Source organism: Caretta caretta, chromosome 11, assembly GCF_965140235.1.
Source record: "Caretta caretta isolate rCarCar2 chromosome 11, rCarCar1.hap1, whole genome shotgun sequence".
NCBI classification, from domain to species: domain Eukaryota; kingdom Metazoa; phylum Chordata; order Testudines; family Cheloniidae; genus Caretta; species Caretta caretta.
The window spans coordinates 39,141,680-39,165,745 of record NC_134216.1 but is presented as its reverse complement, the minus strand read 5'-3'; the positions used below and the strand labels follow the sequence as shown (position 1 = coordinate 39,165,745).

Here is a 24,066-nt window from a genome sequence, read left to right as displayed (position 1 = left end):
TCCTCCTTTTCAACTTGCCCAAAGTTTGCCCAGTAGAAGGAGTCCTACAGAATTGGCAGTTTATCATAGAGCTGTGGAGATGTCAGGGTTTGACCAGCTGAAGAAGCCAGAGTGTTTGTAGTTTGTCAGGAGCCTAACAAGGACTGCATGTAACTTGCATAAAACTGAATGGATTGCAGCCACTTTCTTCCCCAATAAAGAGAAGCTGTCCATGGGAACTACAACTCTCCCAGCATGCAATGCACCCAGTGGACACAAAGTCTATCGGTTAATGATCCGCCTTATTTCCAGGAGGAGAGACTACTGATCCCAGCATTCAATGCTCCCAGTCGGGCTGAGCGGCCCGTCTCGAGCATTGCATGCTGGGCGTCTAGTCTGCACTGCTCGAGGCTGGTCCTGAGGTTTCCGGGGCGGCTGGGGTGGCAGCTCGGTGTGTTCCCATCGCATCTTGGCAGTAGGACTGCAGAGCGGGGCGCGGTTGCCAGGCGTGAGCCCCCCGCAGGCGTGAGCCTGGGGGCTGAGGCGATGATCTTTTGCCATGTGGCTCCGAAGAGCCCGGGAGCGCCACGGTGAGTGGCCGGTCGCAGCCGCGTGGTTTTGCGCCTCCCTCCAGCTGTGCGCTTGCCAGGAGGCTGGGTCCCTCAGGTTCCGGGTGGAAGCTGGTAACGGGGTTACTGAAGCGCTGGCAGACATTTCAGGAGGGAACCAGAGTAAAACTCCCCTCCCTTGGCTGGAGGGGGGTGAATGCACCCACATGGGTACCCTGGTCCGAGGAGGCCCCACAGGGGTCTCATGGGCACCCGCCTGCCCCCACGAGCATCGGCATGGCAGGGAGAGGGTCATCATACTCCCATGCCAGTTTTCGAAGATGTATAATGCTAAATCTGGAGGAGTTTTCATGGGGACAAAAAGACCTCTCTCTGACTTTTGGAGTTATCCCCCTTTCAGATTTTAAAATTCTGTTGCAAACCATGCAGAGGTTGAAGTACCTTAAAATTATATACAGTATTCATAAAATGGGAAGTGTTAGGCCACCCAAATATAGGGCTAATTACTGTTCCTCCTGTAGTACTTGGCATACAGTCCTATACATAGATTCATCGCTCTTAAGGCCAGATGGGACCTTTACATCTTAGAAGTGCTGTATGAATACTTGTTGCCAGCATATTGAATTGCACATGGCAATAAACTGCATGAAGTTAGCAAACAGAAGGAAAAAAAGTTAGGTCATATTTTACCAACCTTGATGCTGCCTTGGCTATGACACAACTCAATAAAAGTAAAACAATTAGGTGATGAGGGAAATCCACCCTGTTGTATGTCTCTGATCTCAAAACAATAATGCACTGCTAAAAATGGTTTTTTGAATGTGCCTTATTAGTATGTTATTGGAGGACATATAAAGTTCATCCTTAACTGAGAACTTTGTGGTTCTTACTGGTTTATGAGCCAACTTTAAATGCTCAATATGTTTGTTTAATCTGTTCTGGGGTAATTTAAAGGAGTTTCTTGTCCTTTCAGTAAATCTTTTGTACAATACATAGAAAACTATGTAATAAGCCTGTTCTTTGAATAGGTTTTTGTGTGTTTGTTTTGCCCAGTATATTTTTAAAGCTTATGGCAAAATAAATTTTACTCTGTACTTATTTTATTTCACTTCTCTTTGTAAAGAGTAACAATTGGAATTAATGTTGTCTTCTAGGATTTTTAAGAGCTTTGGGATAAATCATCTGCTTCAGTTAAAAGCCTACAGGAAGGAAAAAGTTTATTGGAAACTGTGCAGCTTCACCAGGCAGAGGTCCCAAGCCCTAGTCCTTGGGATGGAGGAATTTGTGGGTCTGCAGAGGAGCTGGGGGCATGGATGTTCTGAGCTCCATGGGGAAATCCTGTGGTACACAAAACATCTCCAGAGAAGGTCATCATCTCCTTTAACTCTCTTCCATGGGGCTAGGGACCTACTTTCCTTCTCGCTGTCTTGCAGCATAGCTTGTTAGCACATGAGGCAGAGCCTGTACTTGCCTCTACCCTGATCCTATGAAGGGTCAGGAAGTGTGGGAGTTATTACCGAAACCAACTAATTTCTTATTGTCTGAACTGAGGGAAATACTTAGTTTACAGTTATGTATTGCTAGTAACACAGATAAGGAAATGTTTTAAAAATTATTTTTAACCTGACAATGCACCTTTTAAGTGTTTGTGTGATGCTTTCTTAATTGTGTTGTAAAATTAGGCTAGGAAAATATCTGCATCAGTGTTAGTTGGCCAGCAAGATAATGGGGTTGTCCTAATTTTGATCTGTGCTCTCATTCTCTCAGAATGAAAGAAAAAATAATTTTCTGTTTCTTTAGATTGTTTACTTTATGTAGTTTAACAGCTCTGTGTAAACTCAGTCTCATCTTTTCTACTGAAAACCTGTCTCTCCTGAAGAGTAAATCAGTTTCCCCTTTTGAGTATCTGATTTTGTGTTTTTTTTCCCACACAGAGAAACAAGGGAGAGAGAAACATTTTTTGAAAAATGGGAAAATGTGATTTTGTAAAATTACAAAAATTGTCAAATTGACCAGTGTAGTACTTAGAATGTTTTTAACTTATTTGTTGAAAACTACTAGATTTCCAGTTTACAATGTCTCTTTATCGAGTATTGGTCTGCATTTTAGCTTATTTCAGTTCCAGTAATAAAAGTCCTATGTTAAGAGGTCATAACTGGTATAAAAAGGCCTGCATCTCAAGGAAATGAGTAAGTGTGTTGCATTGCTTCTAGAAGGAAAAGTTCAACTACACTGGAGTTACTTTTTATGGACAAGGTTATATAAAAATAATCATAAAACTCTTTATAATATAGAGGTAGATCAGAATGAATGTTTTATAGAGATCAGTACAGTGCAGAATGGATAGAAGAGATAAAAGTATTTGATAAAACTGGAGTAGAAAGGAAATTGAGGAAATAAAAAAATACTTAAAATGGTCTACAACTTGATAGCAGGGAAATTCCTGTCCCTTCTGATTTTTTTTAATTATTTTTTGTTCGCTTTTTGTACAGAATACTTTATTTTGTGTTTAAATGGAACATAAATCATGACAGATTAATTTTCTTTGTTTCGTAGAATCCCAGGTTTGGAAGGGACCTCAGGAGGTCATGTAGTCCAACCCTCTATTTTTGTCCCAGATCCCTCAATGGCCCCCTCAAGGATTGAACTCACAACCTTGGGTTTAGCAGGCCAGTGCTCAAACCACTGAGTTATCCCCCCTCCCCATTTGTTTCCTTATGTGTGCACCAGCATCCATGATGTCATGAATGTGTGCCACACTGAGAAAAGCATGTGATGGCTTTTGGAGGGTTTTTTGGGCTTTATTATTATTTTATTTTTTTAGTTAAAGGTGAACTACAAAAATGAAAATTGCAAGTGCTCCCATGTACCTTTGGAATAAGTTCACTACCACGTATGAACTGTTCAAAATAATGTATGAGTTTTCTTTCTTTTGTAGGACTGCTGTGTATTGCTGGCTTGGGTTTGGTGTGATTCCCAGTACGTGCTATGCTGGTGAAGTCAGACCTGCACCTGAAAAGCACTGAAGTCTGTTGATGGAAACAAGGTAAATCCTGTTTTTGGATGTCCAGTATGGGGGGAGCATTCACAGGAAGAATTTGGGCCTCACTTTAAGTCTGACGTATTAAGAAGAGAAATTAACTCAAATGTTTAAAAAGAAATAGTTTTAATTTTTAGCTCCTAATTATTAACTTACCTAACTGTCTTAAATCAGTACTATTACAGATACATTAGAATTCATTTATACCTCTTCCCACAGTGTCTATAAAAGATGCAAGAAAAACAAGTTTGTGCGTCTCAAAATGCCTCATCTTCTTGCTAACAGAAGCTGTTTATTATGAAAAGTGAAAGAGGAAAACATCTTTCTGGACATCTTAAAAGTAGCTTGTGGAGGTGACAAAAATGCTTTGTTTGAGGAATATTTACGCATTTGCACTGAGACGCTGCCAGTTTCGAACTCTGAGTAGTGACACGTTGCTGAGCCAGTTAAATAGCTGCACAACTGAAGATCAGGTCTTTGATCTTGTTGGAAAGAACAAAGCCAAATTATCTGAAAAACACGTTGGAAGTGCAATTAGTCTACTATGGAAATTTCAAAAGGAGAAGTCCCAACTGTTGAGGAATATTGACTATGTAAAAAATCATTCCCAGTTTCTTACTCTTCGCATTTTAGCTGAAAACAAGATAGAATTTATGGATAATGATCTCTTGGTGGATACGCTGTACAATGTATTGAGGTAAGCAGTATAATATTAAATTTCATATAACCAATTTTAAATGAACCCTGTAAATTGCTTGTAAATATAATCTTAAACATTTTATTGTTCAGTTAAATAATATTGGCTTAGAAGTTAACTTTTTTGTCAACTTTTCTTCTTCTTGACTTTTATAGCCTTCTTCCAAAACTCATGACTGTACTCCTGGCTGTCATGCAAATTGGTCTCTTTAAGGTCCGTTAATATTCAGTCCATGTAATGAGTCTTTGGCATTGATTGTCTTCCATCCACAATGCTTGCAAGGGCCATCCTATCAATATAACTCTTGGATCTACGCTGAACAATGTAGCCTGGCCTCCCTCAATTTGTCTTCAGTTAGGGAAAACCACATTTTTGTTATCTTCTCTCATTTTAGTAATCATAGATGTAACAGTACTAGGTACAAAATTCTCAGTCACAAATGTGGGTTTTTTTCAAGTTGATAGTGTCCATTGAACTATACTTTTACATTTGGTAACCTTAATGGAGATAACTGCTAATTTAATTTTTCCAGTGAGCAACATGTGTTTGTTTTAAAAATGAACAAACCTGACTATTTTGTATTATTTTGAAATGTATTAGGCTAAGCTTCTTTTATTTAATTTCTTTTATATAAATATATCCTTCCAGCCTTGTGATTAAAACACAAGGCTGAAAGTAAAGAGATCTGGGTTTTATCCTGTCCTAGCTTTGCCATACTGACGGTGAGACTTTAGACAAGTCACTTAATGTCTCTGTGCCTCAGTTTCCCCATGTGTAAAATGGGAATACTTATCTACATCACAGGGGTGTTATGATGCTTAAGCCATTAACATTTGTAATGTGCAATTAGACCTTTGGTTGGAAGGTGCCATAGAAATGCAAATTATTACTGGATATAACTCTCTTACTAGAGTCTGTGTAGCTCTTTTAAAGCATATGTTAAGAGTTATGTACCTCTGCCTGGTTTGTCTTGTCTTTAATCATTATGAAGGTTCACTGTTGAGGCCCATGATTCTCTGGTAGAAGAGCTGGTCATGGAAGCATGGAGAAGATTAGAAAGGCAAGTATTATGCTATTCTACCTCCAGAGAGAAGTAAATTACAAGCATGTTCAGCTTGAGTTAATGTCTATAAAAGTTCTCTCACACGGTGCTTACTAGAGTTTTAGACATTATCTAAGTATTTTATATCATTATTTTAAACCTCAACTATCTTTTTGGATTGTCTCCTCTTTTGAACTGGTTTTGTTTTGTTAACATAATCAAGCTTTGAGTATTGATGGAGTTTTGAATTGCAGGTGGCCAATGGAGGTGCTTAGATACTAAACAATAGAGGCTGTTGTACCTAGATGAATAAATGCAGATTTAAGATTATATTTAGATGTGTGAACACATACACCACCGACAAAGGAAATTCAAAGAGGGTATACATGCAGTTTTGTATTGATAAATAAAGCAGAGATATGCTTCTTGTCCTGCTCTTTAATGGTGGATATATCCCTCTCCTCCTCACCATCTTAATTTTGGAAAAGACTTTTAGTATAGAACCCTAGTATTTTTCCTTCTTTGCATTTGTGTTTATTTTGAGATTGCATTTTTTGTTCCTCAGTCCCTGGGTGAATGCAGGGGTTGGCATCACTCTCTTCTGTTGTCACCAACAGGACAGAATAGTCTGTCCTAGCCTACTAACTAAGACTAACTAACTACACTGACAGGCTAGTGAAAAGCCAGTACTGCATACTAATACCCACACCAGGTGACTTTCAGATTCACTTCAGCAACATCTATTCAACATGGCAGCAGTTTACTGCATGATAGAATAATCTTAACCACTCCACTACAGTGGCCTTACTAAACCTAGGAACTCCTTCTGTACTTTACCAGACTGTGTACACACGCTTCTTATTGTCTTATTTTGATATGAAAATCAAATTTTTTAAGGTTTAGGTTTTTAAGCTGTTCAGAACTCTCTCCTTATGGACTTCTGTTTTATTTTGGTTGAGGCATGAATGTTACTAGGGGATGACCTATCAGGAAAGCAGTTTATATTGGTCTGATTTTGGGGGGAGGGAAAGGGCAGAGAGATTTTCTTAATTTTAAACTTCTGTCTACTTGCTAATTTAATTATTGTATTAGTTGTTTTACCTCCATGCTTTTATGGAAAGAAAAATAATGTTTACCTTTCAGTTTTCTTTTGTTTGATGTATCAACAGGTTTAGTCTGCCAACTCTATCTAAGTTTGCAATGTGTCTGAATGAACAACAGATATACGCTAGCCCTCTAACTGGCAAAATAGCTGATATTGTGAACGTGAACTTGGATTCTATACAGGACACAAGGTAATTCTGGTTCAATGAAGCTGAATAATATTAGATGCAATATGTACAGAATTATTATGCCTTGTTTATTCAATACTTTGACTTTTTATCAACTCTTCAAATTTTGGAAGAGGCAAATAATTGTACAATGGCATAGGGTCAGTCTTCATGGATGAATCCAGTCTGGGAAAATTTAGATAAGTCATCTTCTGAGTCTCTTTGGGGAAAACATGTGCAAAACTTGTTCAAGAATTTATTTGATCCTTTTACTGTCCACAGCTTGCTTAAAAGAGTAGTTTTATACTGTGCTAATGAAAAAGCAGGGGATATTACTGTACCCTAATTCTGAGTCTTACCTTGCCTTTTCTGAGGTTTTAGACCAGAGGTGGGCAAAATACGGGCCGGATCCAGCCTATCTAACATTTCTGTCCAGCCCGCCATAACTAACATTTCTGTCCGGCCTCCTCTGCCCCCTCACAATCTCTGAGTCCCTGCTGCTAAAAGTCCCACAGTGCAGCAGGGCACTCAGGTAGGCTGCCTGCCTGCCTGCCATGGCCTCACGTCGCTTGTGGAATTGGCTGCTGCTGACACATTTCTGCGAGCCAGCTGCAGCCACTTCTGGAAGTGGTGTGGGGCCACGGCATGCAGGCAGCCTCCCTGAGCCCTGCTGTGCTGCCAGCTGGGAGTTGCCTGTGGTAAGCACCTCCCAACCAGAGCCTTCATCCCCACCTGCACCCTCACCCCCTGCCCCAGGTTAGAACCCCCTCCTGCACCCAAATTCCCTCCCAGACCCTGCGCCCCCTCCTGCACTCCAATCCCCAGCCCAAAGCCCCTTCCTGCACCAAACTCCCTCCCAGAGCCCACACCCCTCACCCTCTCCTGCACCCCAACACTCTGCACCAGCCCAGAGCTCCCTCCTGCACCCAAACTCCCTCCCAGACTCTGAACCCCTCCATTAATATAGTAGAAATGTGCAGCCCATGACAACTTACCAAAATTCGTGGAGTTGCCCCCCTGTGAAAATTATTGCCCACCCCTGTTTTAGACTCAAGTAAACAGCAAGGGATATGATATCTCCTGCCCTGAGAATGGTAGTTTTTCAAAAATGGAGTTGAAGCTAAATCGAACACTAATGGCCACTGAGAATAGTAATAATGATGCTCTCTATTTGTTTCGCATTTTTCTTCTTCAGAGCACTTACAAAATTTAAGTAACTAATCTTCAAAACATCCCTTGTGTTGGACAGCTTTTGTGTTCTGGACTTACTGACCTTGAGGGTGGTCAGTTCACCAAAGGTCTACCTAAGATATGGAGAAGAGGAGAAAGGCCACATCTCTTTCTTACTTTTCAACTCCCCCTTGAGAACTGATTTGTGTATTTTAATTTTCTTTGAGCCCAAGCTTTTGCAGTTTTTATCATCAGACATGACATAGGTTCATCCCAAGCAGTTTACATCTGCAAATGGTCTGTTTCCTTATAGCAGAAAAATCCCAACTTTTTTATGAATCCCAGCAGAAACAGAATTTTTCATCGTTTTGCTTTAATGGAGAAAATATTTTTTCGCTCAGCCCTACTTTTCAGGTTGGATTTTAAATAGCCTTCAAAAAGAGAACTTCTGCAACATTCTCCATAAAGCCTTTTCCTTGTCCATTTTCTGATTTAGTTAGTTATTTCTAAAAACGTTGTTAGGTTTTTTTAAAGCTCAGTGTGTAAGTGTAAAATTTCTTGAATGTTTTTAGGGTCCTGTCGGTTTTGATGATCAATATATCTGGTGTTATCTCACAGAGTTTTCGAGAACGATTAATACAAAAGGCTGAACTTCTGTTGGAAACAGTGAATTTCATCCATTTCAACCACGCCAGAAGGATGGTGCAGTTTCTTCGAAATGTCAGACGAACTTACCGTCCATTGCTGGAAAAATGCAATAAGGTTTTCCTTGAGAATCCCAGTCAGCTTGATCTAGAGAACATCAGTCTTATCCTTGGACTATACCAGTCATTACAGTTTAACAACACTGAATTCCGATTAGTCATTAAACAGAAGCTAACTGAAACTATTGATGATTGTAACAATCCTATGAGTTTCACAAAATTATTTGCTGCTCTAGGGCCTATGGCAGGACCAGAAGTACGAGAACGGTAAGTTTAGCCCTATTTACATCTTATTTATGCCACGTGTACACACGTGCTCCCTCACACAAACTAGTACCTAATAGGATTACTGAAACTAAGACTTTAAATGTTTAAAGCTATACAAATCTTGAGTTTTCTCCATGCTCAGTATGCTATTAAAATGGATCCTTGTCTGGCCTGCTACTCTGTGTTATCCATGCATGCATGAGCAGAGAAGCAATTTTTTTCTAGTTGGCTTAATTTAGATTGCAAATTTGTTGTTACGTTGTGATACAATATTGTAACAGTTTGTCCCAAAAGCTGTTGTCTGGAAGGTGGAAGGGCAACACTGCTACACAGCCCCGCCCCCATAGCTTCATTACTAAGGCTGTGGTCCTGCCCTCCACTTGGAATGGAAGTGGCAAGGCCTAAGAAATTGGGACAGCAAAATGTGTGTCTTCTCTTTACACGAGAATCACAGCAGCCTGGAGTACCTCCTCCCCATTCTGTCCTGGAGAAGCAGAGGTTACAGCAGGAGACCTTCCAGTACTTATCCCAGCTGCTGGGTTGTAACTGGGCGCAGGGACTGGTTCTGTCTGCTCTTCTCATGCTACATACAGTCCCAGGGGGGGGAGGAGGCAGCGGGGGACTCTGCGAAGCATTGTTTCAAGCCGTCTGCAAACTCAGGCAAACGATTACATTTGGTCAGATTTTCAAACTTTCTTTGCTGTCATAAGCTAGACTTCAAATGAAAGTTGAGATTTCGGTGTGTGGGGTTGTGCCCCCTCGCAGCAACTGTCCTGCAAATGACAGTGGTTAGCTGTGCTCATGTAGACTTGTTGGTCTATGATAGAGAGTTTCTGGGCCAAACTGGTGCCAACAAAGTGGTTCTCTATTTGACCAGATTGTGCAAAAAAATTAAGTTTGGAAATTCATTGGCAGACTGATTTTGAATAATTTAACACTCTTATGTCCTCTAAAACCAGTTTAAGTCAGTGCTAGATCCCATTATAAAGAGCGTAGCATACTGGTTAACAGTGACTCACTCTTAGCCTCCTTTTAAATGTTTTTTTTCTTCTTCTTACAGAAGTAGACCATTTGCTGGCTTCTAGAATGATTCAAATCATGTGCCCACCATGTACTCTTTCATCTTTTACCCAGTTGTTTATGCTTTTTTTACCCAACTGTGCTGAGGGAGGAAATAAAAAAATGAGGGTCTTTATTTTGAAGGAGTTTGTTTCCATTATTTTCTACGATAGTTCCCACAGTACAAATCTCTTTTCTCTCCTTCTTCAGACAAATGTGATTACTGTATTCTCCTCTATTACACAGGAGAATTGTTGGAAACTAGCAAAATGCATCTTTTCTCTTACTTTTCAGGTTAATAGCAACTGCGCTACTAATGGTGGAAGAATTTAACTGTCACCAAGCATTAGTAGTAGTGGAAACGATGGAAGAAATGGAATGTAGAAATTCACATCTGATTCAAAAGTAAATTTTTCTAATAATAATACAACATTATATTGAATTCTCGTTGTAAGCAGTTTTCACTTCCTACAGAAAAATACTCAGGCATCCTCACATATGAGGCAGAATTGTGCTCAAATTTGAGGAGGGTTGGAAGTGGAAGCTGATAAAGCCAGGATATATTGCAGTGTATATATGCTATGCTTGTGTTTCTTAGTTATGTTGTCACAGCTGGACCCAAAGTGATTCAGTTGGTTCAGGATATTTCTTTGAAATACATGTGGTCTCACCAAATTGACAATAACATCCTGAGCTAGTTTATGAATATGTGATATCTCTCAGGCTCTCTGATCTGTTGTACAATACAGACACTCAATTCAGAATACATACATATGACAAGCTGCATTGGCCCTGCCCTGTCTGGTGCAAAAAAGGAGCTGATAGGAACTCAGGCTCATATAGGTGCTGCAGGGAGGATCTGTAACAGCAGCTGTTCCAGGAACTGTGAGGAGGAGAGTGCCTGAGAAAAGGCTGTGGTCTGATCCCAGGCCTGTCCATCTGGGTTAAGAAACCCAGATCAGGAGGAATATTTTGGTATATTCTGATGTTTTGTTAAGTGTTCTGTAACAAACACACTGATCCTGCACATTTGACTAGCTGATCTGGTTTTCTGCTGAATTTTTTTCTCCAGTTTATCAGACTCTATTTTGAATTATTAGTTCATGTATCCAACCAAGCCAGATCCTCTCTTAGTGTAAACTAGTATAGTTTCACTGAAGTTGATGAAGCTATTCCAGCTTATGCCATTCAAGTATCTGGTCCACTGATTCTTATTCTCTAAATTTAACTGACAAAGTAAAAGGTCAGCACATATTTTCCTTGTTAGAGCAGTAGGAGGCGGTCTTAGTACTTCATAGTGATAGTTGAAACCATTTGGCCTAAACAAATCTTCATAAGATTAAACAATGGAGAGGCGCCTCAGAGCAAGGCCAGAGGTCTGACCGCGTCAGACCTTACATTATAGAGATAATACAGGACTAACACTGATCAGTTGCCAGTCTCTGAGGCTCCGATCCTACAATTCAGTATGCACAGATGGACTGCTGCATCTGTACAGAGCTCCATCGAAGTCAATTGGGCTTCATGTGGATGCTGCAGTTCACCCACGCGCAACAAATTGTACGGTCTTAGGTGTTGTCTAAGAGATGTCTTGTTCATGATGTAAGAAGTTCCTCTGTGATGTTTTTCCACAAAATTATAATGAAGGAATTGATCCTTATCTTTCTCATTGGTTTCAGAATTGCTTCTCTTCTACATAAGTACTTGGATAAGTACAAGCCAGTAGAGTTGGCAAAAATAACACAAGCCTTGGTGCTCCTGCATTGCCAAAATGCAGAGCTTTACACCAAATTAAGAAGATTGGTAGTTGGGTGCGTATTCTTTTTGTAAATATTACTTGATTATTACATTAAACAATTGTTACTTCACAATTGTATACAACTTGTTAGATCTTAATGTTTTACTAACAATTAAACTGTTGTAGGAATTCAAGTCTAAAAAAGCACATGAACTTTAGGATGGGAAGTGAATGTGGTTTAGACTCTAGACATAGTATTGATCTATGTAATAAATATGATCTCCATTGAATATAAGAATGGGCAAGGAGTCTTCTTACACTGGAACTCTAGAATAGGTGGCATTCCAGCAAGATCGTTGATAGCTGCTACTTTGATTTTATTAGTGTTTGTGGGAAGAGATGATGAAAGGGGCATTTCTGCCTGGAGAAATGCCTAAAAATAATCCATTTTTGAGAAGTAGGGACTCCGGTGTCAGCCCAAATGAAAGAGAAAGGAGCACAAATTAGGGTATTCTTCTTTAATTGGGGAACCTCATGCACGTGGCCAAGTTGCTGTGCCATAGTTAACCCAAACAAAGCTAAGGGGGTTTAATGACTCTGAATAGTTCATGTTGGGGGACTATTGCTCCATTGACAAGGAGACCCTTTTAGGAGCCACAGAAAAGGAGCTCTCCCGCAATGGCTTCCCCCCATTGACCTTCCTGTGTGGGGAAGGAGCTCAGTCTGAATGGCTTGTTGGGGATAACGGTGTCTCTACGTCCCTAACACACTGTCCAAGGTTCCTCTTGGAAAGGCCGGGAAAAGGTTCATTTCATTTCTCATAATCTAAAAGATTTCTCTTCCTTCTCCTGCAATGTTGATACAGTAGGGGTATCCTTGGCAAAGGATGTGTTAATTCCTGACAAGGGGGCTTTTTTCCCCAGAGGACCCAACAGACAGGAAAATAAAAGCTGCCCTTAGAAGGGACATCTAAGTTTTATCAGCAACCCTTAGAGCCTCATTGACTGAATTAGCTTCTCTGTGCCTTCCTCCCTCTTCCACTACTAGGAAGAGTGATTCAGAATATGATAGAGGAGAAAGGGACTATCCTCGTCATCATCCCAGACTGATAAAGAAGGCTGTGATACTCAGACGTAGTGCAGGTGTTGGAAAGGTCTCTTCTCTGTCTCTTCAAGTAGGCATGATCTCCTCTCTAAGGGCCTGCTCTTGCATCTCAGGCAAGACTATTTGAGCCTGGCAGTTTTATATCTGAGTGACAAATCTGAGATATTTCTGTTACGTAATATGGTTAGGCGCTTTATGAAGTCTTCCACCCTCTTGGTCTATGCAGCTATTTGGACAGAATTCTTCTACTAGTATCAAGGTAGACCAACCCTAAAAACAGGCATCCCAGCTCATCTGAATTTCTTAGAGGATGGTTTAAATTTCACATGCCAAGAAAAGAAAATTTATCTGATGACTTCATTTTCTCCAATTAACACTATACCTCTCTCCTTCCTTCAGCATGTAGCTTAGTCCCATTGCCTCAGCTTCGTCTTAGATCCTCTGCAATGTGGCTTCCACTATTTCCACACCAAGGAGATGGCTCTATTGACCTCCAATTGATCAGCCTGAGAGCTTCTTTTCTTTTCACGTTTCATAATCTGCTTGCATTTAAATAGTGCTTCCTGTTCTCTGCTTCTTAGGCTTTCATGCCTCTGTTTTCACCTGCTCTGGTTCAGGTGATTCTATAGCGGTAGTTTTGGTGACAGATATTAGTGAGTAAAGTGGCAGGAAAATGTTGGTCTCACAATAAATAAGACAGTAGTCAATGCTTTGAGCTTTTACCACATTGTTGTTGTCATTATTGCAAGCTTCTGAAATGTAGATGGCTAATGTGGTTAATGCTTTATTTTTCAAATAGAATTTATATTTACATAATTTATTTGCTATTTTTATCCATAAATTATATTTGTCAGTACTGATGGTTTTTCTTTCCCCTTTCTTCCAGCTATTTACAAGTTAATGTTATACCCAGTGACATTTCTATGCTAACTCGTGTTCTGTCCATGCTTCCTTCTTCTCAAGTGGATGAAGTAGTGATTAACAGAGTTGATGCAATTTTGCCTCAGTGCAACTTAAGTGATTTGAATGCCTTTGCTACAGCTCTTGTCAGATGGGTTCGTCATGATCAGTCACATCAGCAAAGCACTTCTGGACCAGGTGCGAAGCTTCTGCAAAAATTAAGTAACTGCGGGCATCAGAGGCTTCAAAAAGCCAGTGACATGGATCTGTTGCTGGAAGAACTTAGATATATATCTGGAGAATGGTTTGAAGAAATACTTGTTGAAGAAACAATGAATACTTGTCAGCGCTTGATAGACCAGATTACATGGATGAATGTACTAGAATTTTCATCTTTTTTCGTCAAAACAAACTACCGCTCTACTCCATTACTTGATAGAATAGCTTCTGTGGCAGTTCAACATATAAGCAAGGTATTGATGATACTTCAGGTGTTAACTATAATTTTAGTATGTCAGATGATATATGTTCATTTTTAGAAGTTTGGCTTCTGATGGTATGATCATATGTGTTGCCTTTTTCCTATAATATTTTTATTACAGTGCAGTGAGTGTTATTTCTCCTCTTCGAATGGCTTTGTAAATTATTCAGTAATGGCTGGAAAGAATCAGATTAACATAATGGTGGGAATGGGATTAAAGACACAGGAGACCTACCGATTTCAAACCTGTTAATTGGCAGTTCTAGAGGTTTTACTCTACTTCAGGTGTGAAATAGAGGAGGTTTTACTCCCAGAATGAAAATTTTCCTGAAAAAGGATTGTCCTTTCTAAGAGGACAGATGAGTTAGTCTCCTTTTCAACTGAGTTGTCAATACAGTATCTCCTGGGGAGACTCTGACAGTCTTAAACCTAATGTATTTTTACTGGTCTTGTGGTACTAAGATAAAGCTAGAAGATTTTAGACAATGAAGCTGGGCATGTCTCTGATTTTGGAAAGAAGAGAATAATGTTTATATTGCTATAGCTATCTGCTCCTACTTTTGCCCTGACACAGAGACTTTAATTTCAATACTTCCAAATATTATTCATCTGTTTTGTATATTTTAAAATATTTGTATGCTGTAAAATCTGAGGAGCAAAGGAAATCATTGGAATTTAAAAGTAGTCCATGTACTCTAGGTCTTCTGCTTCTGAATTAGTTACAAACCTCTTTGTTACAATGCAACATCAGGCTGTGTTGAAATTGATTCTTTTTCACTCTTCAAATGGTTATTTTAAAATTTCTTATCCAGATCCATCCTTCTGGAACATATACTATTCTCCTCCCCTTCACTATTATGAATTATGATCCTCCTCAAAGTGAAGAGTTCTTTGAGACTTGCATCCAACATTTTAGCTCTCACTTAGGTAAGTGATGGTAGGTAATGTGTAGGTAGGTAACGGTAGGTAAGTGATGGTAGGTAATTGTGTCAGTTACTGTTTTTCCAGGGCACAAATTTAGGTACACTTGAGAAAAATGGGAATTGGATGGCTATTGAAACATATGGAATAATTTTCTTTTCTTTTTCTAAGTAATGTTCTGCAGAATTCATTGTGTGTTTCCATGAAAGTTCACAGCCTTATTTCAGCCTTCAGAAATCGCTCTTGCTATGGGACTAAGAATATATCTTGAATTGTTGTACAAAGAAAGTGAGAATTTAAATTAGCTGATATTCATGTGGATAAATGGAAAATCCTGTAAAAATAATTACTGTGGCCTTTCCTAAAGGGACTGGAATCAGTCCCTTAATTATTTGGGGGAGAGGAAAGATCTTGATGTTGATTACCAGAAGATAGTGAAGCAGGAAAAGATGAATAAAGACAGATTTCTTGGCTGATAGAATAGTTTGAGAGTTGTATGAAAGATTGCCATGTAATGTAGTACCTTGCTATTATCTCTTCTAAGACTAGTCAGTTTCTTTCTGCAGAGAATATGCCATAATTAGGCCAGGCTTTTGTGGAGTAGGAGAGGCACAGTTCCACTTGGCTGGTGTGACAAGCCTCGCTACTAGAAACAATATATTTTACAACACAAACTGAAATTTACTGTGTTAGAGTTTTACAGCCCTCACTGGGCAAACTGGAGAAGCAATGGGCATGTGCAAGTCCGTGTGTGTGTATTTAACTCCAATCGATAGTAATGGGAGTCAGGCATGTTAATGGATGGAAGAATAGAGCTCATTAGACAATTTTCATTAGACTTTTTACAAATGTATGTAATACATCCATATAAATATATGTTTTGGTTTTTAAAGGTTGTTTTGAGCCTCACCTCTTGGTGCTGCTTGGTTACTCCTTGGCTGTTGCTGAATATTTTCCTCCAGCCCTGATAAACGCAATATTTAATGTTGATTTCCTAGCCAAACTGGATGCCCAGCTTGAAAGTAAGTATTTATCCCTTAGTTTTTTATTATGCTTTTTATAAAGACTGTAAAGCTTTATGAAATACCTTTTACATTGTAAATGATCCCAAATCAGTAACCAAGTAGATTGTAGATTTAAAAAAAAAAAAATACTGTTACATTGAAACTCCAGTAACTACAGTCTCTTCTTCCTTTTACTTAAGGCCGGCTTTGAGATGTGCTGAGCTCATTCTATGCAAGGGCGCTTAGCACCTCTCAGGATCAAGCTTTTTATATACTAAATCCTAAATTTCTATTTCCTCTGCAAAATCTTATTACATGAGCAGGACAGGAAGTGCTGTTTTCTGCTCTTTTCTGTCATGATGTTGTTGGTTGAGGTAGGGAAAACATGAACTCCTGTCTTGGCTAGTCAGTAAAGGAGGAGTGTCTTTTCAAATATTTTCTCTTGAATTTCAAGTATATTTTCATTTTAAGTCTTAATCCCATCTGCTCAACCAGCTGGCAAATCTGCCAACTAGCAAACAGGCTCTTCCTGTAACAGAGTGAGTTTGATACTACGAAGAATGCAATGGTTTAGGGAGATGTTTTATGTTTTAATCAACCTGCTAAATTGTACCATAGTTAGTCTGTGTAGCTATCTATTTCTATTTTTACCCTTGTGCTCCTTCCCCCATCCTCTCTGTTGATTTGCTACACACACTTGTTGCATCTTATCTAAAGTTAGGCCCTATCCTGCAAAGAATGATTGTTGTTTCACAACACCTAGTTAAAGTATCTGTGTTACGTAAGGAAAGACTGACTTTTATAAAGTTTGTTCTTCAAAAAGTTCTTTGCCTTTTAGACTAACACCTAGATTGTAACCAGTTATAAACATTGCAAATTAAATTATTTTGCTTACTTTTGTCTGATTTAACTAAATTAATTATGTAGGATGTGGTACAAAATGGTGTGGTAGATAAGTATGCTAATATAGAAATTGAATTACTTCTAAATAATTGAGTCTTCCTGGAAGACACTTTTCCAAATACAACTTGATTCAGGTGATGGTTGGAATCCTTGGTGGAAAGGAGTGGGGAAATCAGTGTATTGGTTTTAAAAGACATAGTGGGAATCTGAGCATCATCAAGGATTTTGTTTAGGCTTTGTTTGCAGTTAGTTTGTCCTCGTATTAGAGCTCACATAAAATTTTCAGAGTGGTTATTCATTTCCCAGACCCAGTTTCTGTTTTGAAACAAATTATATTACTGCAGGAATCTTACAAGAATACTGTCACATGTATTGCTCAGGAAATAGTGTGGAGGTTTTGTCCACAATAGAAGACTCCCCCCAGACTTTCTCTCTCTGTAACCGAAGGAGTGAGCGCTAGTTCCAAACTTTGATTCCGTTCCCCCATACACATTTTGCTACAACTAGGCTGCTGGGCTGGCCCCCTGCCATTTAGTGAAGAGCTGATGGGTAGGAAATTCAGAAGAGATGTTTTGAATGGCTGTATTTTTCTGATGCCTTATTGTTGAATAAAAAGAGAAGGAAAAAATTCCAGTTGAGGGGTTTCCATATTCTGTGTAAGATTCTGAACGTAAGTGCATTAATGCACTGCTAGCTGAAAGGCTATTTCTCCATTAATTAAGTAGCCATTTTGAATGCCCTCCAGACTTCCTGTGTTCTAGCTGACTTTTTAAATTCAGCCCTACCAGATTCCTTAAATTGGAGGGTCCGGTTACGCCTGATGGAATTGAACAGAGCCGTGTGTCTGGAATGCCCTGAGTTTCAGATCCCTTGGTTTCATGAGCGCTATTGTCAGCAGATGCAACGTAAAGGTCAGTATTTTAGGAGCGGCAACGCCATTACTGTTGTTAGTTATGGAGGACCAACAGTTTGGTGGGTGCTACATTTCTTGTAGCATTTTAATGGGATTATTTATTAGCATACTATAAAAGCTGATAACTGAATGTAATACTTAGCACAAAAAGAAGTCAGATGAGACCCTAAAAATGGATGTCCTGTCTGTCCTGCATTGATGTGAAAATATCCTGTGGCAGTACCTGTAAAAAGTAAAGGTTTACTCCAGTGTGCTTGGGCAAAATTTGCCCTCCCCCTTACCTTGTTGTGGTATGTGCCATTTATGCACCTGGCTGCCACTCTTCTCCTCAAAGATGGTGGAGCTGCATGTAGGTTGTGAAAGGTTAGCTTACAAAAGTAGAACACCACCAACCTTAGTGTTCTGCAGAAATGCTTTCATCCCACAGTCTGTTTTGGGATATCTAGTGTAACGATTGCAGTTTTCTGTTTACTGTGACACTATTTTTATTTCAAGCCTGCAGGCCTGTATGTTGATGCTCTAATTTGTCCATTTTGCTTTTGTAGGCAATGGCAGCACAAATACAGCACAACAGCAGATTCATAGAATGCTGGGGGAGATCTTGGGAGGAAGCCAGTATGCAAAAGTATCTGTTCTCACGCCTTACTACTATGGAATAGGTGGGTGGTTAACCAGGTTGGTGGAAATAGCCTTGGATCCACTAGTCCACAGTTAATTCCTGTAGGGGTTATTATAGGCCTGAGTCTTCTCCCTAACTCCATTGCTATATAATATCTGAAAATTGTGCCCCAAATGTCTAAGTATAATAAGCCATCCAGCAGAATGTTGCTATTTTGGAAACTGGATACAAAATGGGTCTGAAAAAAGGCCCCACAACTGACTTTGCCCTATATAATACAAATAATATTTGATAACTCCAGTGATAACGGTAACTTAGTTTTTCTTAAAATAAATGTTCTAGATAGTAAATCAGATCCATTTTCCTCCTATATTGATTAGCGTACTGGGTTATTGCATTTTCTTAGATTTTGAATGCATTCTGGATAAAAACAAAAAGCCTCTTCCCTATATGGATCAGAGTATAGTTTTGGCTGACTTAGTGCAGTGGGGACCAGACATCCAGCTCCTGGGGAAGAAGGGGCTACCACCGGGAGCACAGAGGTTAGTACATGGTTTTCTATACATTAGATTTTGCTAAGTAGATGAACCAAGTTTGTATATTCAGGCTTTTTCTTACCCTTCATGCTGGCTGTGGCGTCTCTTTTTAATATACACATCACACCTCCTGTGATTAGAAGTGGTATTGAGTGCAAGGCAGGAGGGACAACTGTTCCTTGTGAACACCTGATATCAATATGTCCCCAACTCTTTTTTTTTTTTTTTTTTACCCCTCTTATTTGGAAGGTAAGAAATCAAAGTCTCTTTGGCCATTTGTAGGTGCACTGAATGGCTGTGATGCAGAAATTTAGCCATACAGCCCTGACTTCTCAAAGGCTATTTCTTTGCAGACCTCGTGCAACTGCTGTTGAACCTAGTGAAGTTGTAGGTGTAGAGAACCTAAAAGGATGAGGGCCTTATTCTCGGGGCCTCAGCATCCCCCCTGTAAAATGCAGCTACAACTCACCCAGAGGACTGCGCCAGGCTGTGGAGGGTTAAGAATTGTAGATGAGCTTTAGCATTCTCAGATGTAAAGGACAAAAAAAAGTATAAAGTTTTAAAGTGTAGAGTGGTTGGCTCTAAAAAGTCAGTCAACAGTCACCACAGCAGTATCTGAGATGCTAAACCTTTGCCTTGTGCTGGTCTTGTTCAGAAACAGGCACGTGATAACTGTTAATAAACACTGACTTTTCAATGGCAACAGCACACTCTAATTAGAAGTTGCTTCCAAAAAATGTGCATGTGCTCCCATTGGGTGAACACACCTGGCATCTTGTACATCTACGTGGTTTGATAATGGCAAAGCTGATAAGCTAGAAGGGCTTTTCCATCAGTAGTATTTTATTCTAAATGTAGCAACACATTTGCTCCTGAGCTTGAGCAGTTGATATTACACCTGTGCTGTGTTGGCTGCCTTTCCAAAGGCAGACTGGTTTCAAGTTGGCTGCCTTTTTAAGTCCTTCATGCCTATACTTAAGGCTTCCTCTTTGAACTTTGTCTTTAACAGTGTTTGTGCCGACAGCTTTCCTTTCAGGGATATTTTTACTATTCTGTATGTGCAAATCAGGTATTGCTTATACAAATCAGTAATTAAATGCACAAAAATTATGTAGGGAGATGCAACAAAAGTGTCTACCTTGAAAACTCTGGTTTGGCTGTTTTCCTGTTTTGCAACTACCAGAGGTGTAAAAGGGAAAAGCTTTTGGGAACCATCTAGAGTTCATATTTGTCTAGATAAATATGAAGAAAATTTAGTCTTGACTTAAAGAATGAGTTTAATTTTCTTTAAATTTTTAAACCTTAGTTTTCAGGTTATTCTAATGGTAGTCTGACTACAACTATTATAATTGAATAGGGGGAACATTACTAGACATCCTACTAATATTTGAAAGTAACTATTTTGTTTGTTAGCAGAATTGCCGTGGAGTTTCTGGATTCTAAAGCTTTTTGCAAAAATTCATATCACCTCAAAGGAGACACTGCAATGAAAAAGAGACACCTGGAAATTTTGGGGTACCAGGTGGTTCAGGTATGGTGCACACAATCTGTTATATCAATATCTTATATTTGGACTGGTGTGTACAATAGAATCCTCTAAGCTCTCCCCTTCAAAAACTTTATACAGTTTCTCTTTAACAGGAGAGGGCATATGTGGCAGAATGCTCTCTTGTATTTGCAGGGGATTCTCTAGGCTCTGTAACGTTGTTGGGGAAAGACAGTATTTTTCCCTACCAGGAGGAAATAGCTATGGAAAGTGTGTTGTCTAGTTCCTGTTCACTCGGAGCAGCTGCAGCAAAACAAGGCAAATGATCTTGTATACCCTTCCTCCACTATAGCATAGTGGCTGCTTTGCCTCTGCTGCTCAAACAGAGGAAGTGAGGGATGTGCTACTCTCTTTGGAACGCAGCACTCCTTGGTAGATGACTGCTGCCTTCTAAAAGGAATGCCAGACTGGAACCACCTCTAAGTGGAGAGAAGCTCCATTTAAAAGGAGTGAAAGTCCATTGAAGTACACTGAATCAATTTGGAAATTCTGCTCCACTTCAGTTCAAGTGGGGGCTTTCTACACTAGGCCCGCCTAATTCTCCACTAGTGCAGCTCCAGCAGTGGAAGTTGTGGGATAGACAAGGCATGGACGCTTACCACTGTGGTGTGTAGCCCAGACACAGTGATAAAAACACATGCCCTGCCTAAGCTACTGCTTCCACTGTTGCTACAAGTGGTGGAGCTGCCCCAGTGGAGGATTAGAGATCTAGGGTTATTATTCCTCCAAATTAGTGTCGACATACCCTAGAAGCAAAGCTTCACTATAAGCAGGTTCCACTCTAACTCTTGCTTCATCTACTGTAATTTGAAACAGAATCCAGTCCATGCGACTTACAGTTTTGTTCTTCAGACAGCTTGAATTCCCTTAATTTTCTCCCTCTGGTATTCTTCTGACACTATATGTTACCCAATTTTTATCATGTCATTTCCTGTCTGAGGCAGTTTTTAAAATTTAAGGGTCAGATCCTCAGCTGGTGTAAATTGCCAGTTTATACAGTGGAGGATTTAGTCCTTAATTAGAAGTATTTTGACATTCGGACAGGAAATGACATGATGATGGAGCTATGCCAACTTACTCCACCTGAGCATCTGGTCCTTCATCTCTACTATTATTATATGAAAGCAAGCTGACTGTTACCAGGCAAATACATTTAGCATTAAGAAATTCCTAATATTAAAAATGAAGCATAGCCCATATAACGATCTTCAATCTTCCATATCTTATCTCCTATAACAATCTTCCATATCTTAAAATGGAGAGCATGGGTCTTAAATAAAAGGTGCCACGCATTGCATATGTGTATCTACTATGACACTGTGTCTAACAAGAAGAAATGTTAACAGTAAGTTACCGTGCAAACTCTGTCTTACAGATTCCTCACTTTGAATGGAATTCCATGGAGCTGTCATCAAAAGATGCATGGATGGAGTATCTGAAAAAGAATATATTTGAAACAAATTAATATAGAAGAGACAATCATGAATATATATTTTCATATAAACATTTAACTTTATCATGTAATATTAAATATTTTGTAACCTTAAGACATTTATTCTCCATTGAAATTTCTTTATAGGCTTGACTGAATAAGGCACTGGGAATCAGGAGATTAGAGACGTAATCCTGAGTTTATCAATGACTTGGCTGGTTGCAAAGGTCTAAAAAAGTGATAAAGTTAAATTTTACATTATTACCAAGTTATAGCTTGCAACCAACTGGGACTATGGCAGCTTGACCATAAAATGATACTACCACCTCCTCAGCAGGGATTGGGGAGGACACACAACATTTATCAAACAAAAATTTGGAAATGTTATTGCAGATACAGCATAAAATCCTTCAGAAATGAGGAATGCTTTTTGGTGTGTGACAAAATGGATAAAAAGAAGTGAATGCAGAATCTCACTAGTAGCACAGAAACATTGGGAATGCAAGAATCTTAACCAAACGTATTAAAGCAGGCTTTCTTGGCCATACTGCAGCTATTTGGTACCTGTCCATCAAAGTGGCAGTAAACTTAGAAACTAATGAGGATTTTCCTCTGGGGTGGGGAATCCTGGGCCTCTGGTGTAGGGAGGGTGGCTGGGACCTCCCTGAATATTTCTTGGGCCCCAAAAAGTAAACTAGTCCAAAGGTGTGGCACCCAATCAGACCCCCAGTCTGCACTGCACAATGTTCACATGCAACTCATGATGTGGCTGTAAAACTGTAGCTATAGAGCAAATAAAATTAAAGGATTTCCAAAATGGGGGGCAGGGGCAGGGAAAGCTAAAGGACTTTACTCTAGGAGTACTGTAGGACTACCTGAAGGATTTTACTAGAGCTTGGGATTGCACATGGCTCATTTGCACAGAAGCTCTCATTGGACTAGCCCATTGGCAATAAAATTACATACAAATTAAAGGCAAAACAGTGCAGAAGTTAAAGGTGAATTATATTTGGGAGACTGGTAGAAGACAGCAAAGACCTTCCAAAAACTAATGAGAGTATCTGATATTACATGGCACAGCTTGCAGCCAAACTTAAGTTCAAATATGAGTAAGATAACTTCTCCTCTTAGAAAGAGAGTACACATTATTCAATATTGTTAAGTTTGAGATGGAGCTTATGACCTCAGTGTCCTAAAGAACAGCACTGCCTTTAATGGTTAATGGGGGATTTTGGGGTTACTTTTCTTACTCATTTTCCAAAATATTGAATGGCATTTCTATAAGTGAGGGAGAGGCTTTCTAATGCACCAGATGGCAAAACTATGAATATGTACTGAAAACTTAAGTAGAGTATCAGGAAGGCCCTCGTCATAATGAAATCTCTAACACTCTCTTAGGACTGCTGGGGGAAGAGGTAACACCATGCCTACCTGATGTCAGGCTTTTTAGGGACTTCCCCAAACTATCTCCAGAGTAACAAGGCTTCCAGTAGTCTGACAAGCACTCAGGATTGTTGAGAAAACCTAAGACAATGAGATGCAGGAGACGGGAACAGAACAGACAAGAAAGCATTTGTTGGAGGGAGATATGGATGGTGTGGTGAAGCAATGCTATGCAGAAGCAACCTTTCTCAGGAGCAATTTTCTTTATGACTGCCTGGTCATTAGGGCTCCTCTGATAGGTGGGCTGCCCTTTTAACAGAAACTTTGTCCCAGAATGCCTTTCTGGTGCTTTTCCTTTAAATCTGGCAGGGGCAAGTTGCTGTAACTCTAAACTAGCCATCATGCAATTAGCTCCTACGTCTCCCTTTACTAGCCAGTAAGTATTAACTTCTATTATACTAAATGCTATCTGCTTAGGACTGAGGGAAAAAACTTCTAGCTTGCAAGGGTAAGCTGCTCCTTTCCTCTGTGAGAATACCTGACTCTGTGGGGCTGTATTTACTCTGGCCTGTGGAAGACTGGGTGGGGGCTGCTGGTTCTTTCCCTAGGGCCATGGGACTCCTGATCAAGCTGACTGGCATTGCAAGTGCTGTGGATTGCTCTTCTACGGCAGTGCATAAAAGCAGTACTGTACAGGAGGGCTACCCCTTGCAAACAGGGCCCTGAGGACTCCACACACCGTGCGCTTCATTTTGTTCCTCTTGCAAAACAAAACATCCAAAAACTAC

At 39.7% G+C, this 24,066-nt stretch overlaps 1 protein-coding gene across 3 annotated transcripts; it reads left to right on the top strand.

Moving 5' to 3' along the window:
* Nucleotides 1-350: 350 nt before the first annotated feature.
* Nucleotides 351-22,010, top strand: FASTKD1 (FAST kinase domains 1). Of its 3 annotated transcripts, XM_048869853.2 has the most exons (17): nt 351-569; nt 1,703-1,915; nt 3,487-3,594; nt 3,808-4,285; nt 5,277-5,345; nt 6,497-6,622; nt 8,341-8,739; nt 10,093-10,203; nt 11,478-11,609; nt 13,527-14,013; nt 14,834-14,948; nt 15,836-15,964; nt 17,629-17,760; nt 18,308-18,421; nt 18,788-18,923; nt 20,334-20,448; nt 21,839-22,010. In XM_048869853.2, the coding sequence occupies exons 4-17, from the start codon at nt 3,951-3,953 to the stop codon at nt 21,926-21,928; spliced, it is 2,490 nt and encodes an 829-aa protein (XP_048725810.2). In that variant the 5' UTR covers nt 351-569; nt 1,703-1,915; nt 3,487-3,594; nt 3,808-3,950; the 3' UTR covers nt 21,929-22,010. The 3 variants fall into 3 exon arrangements, with proteins under 3 accessions (XP_048725810.2, XP_074974037.1, XP_048725809.2); XM_075117936.1 differs by lacking the exon at nt 1,703-1,915 and having other exon boundaries at nt 3,874-4,285; XM_048869852.2 differs by lacking the exon at nt 1,703-1,915.
* Nucleotides 22,011-24,066: the final 2,056 nt, after the last annotated feature.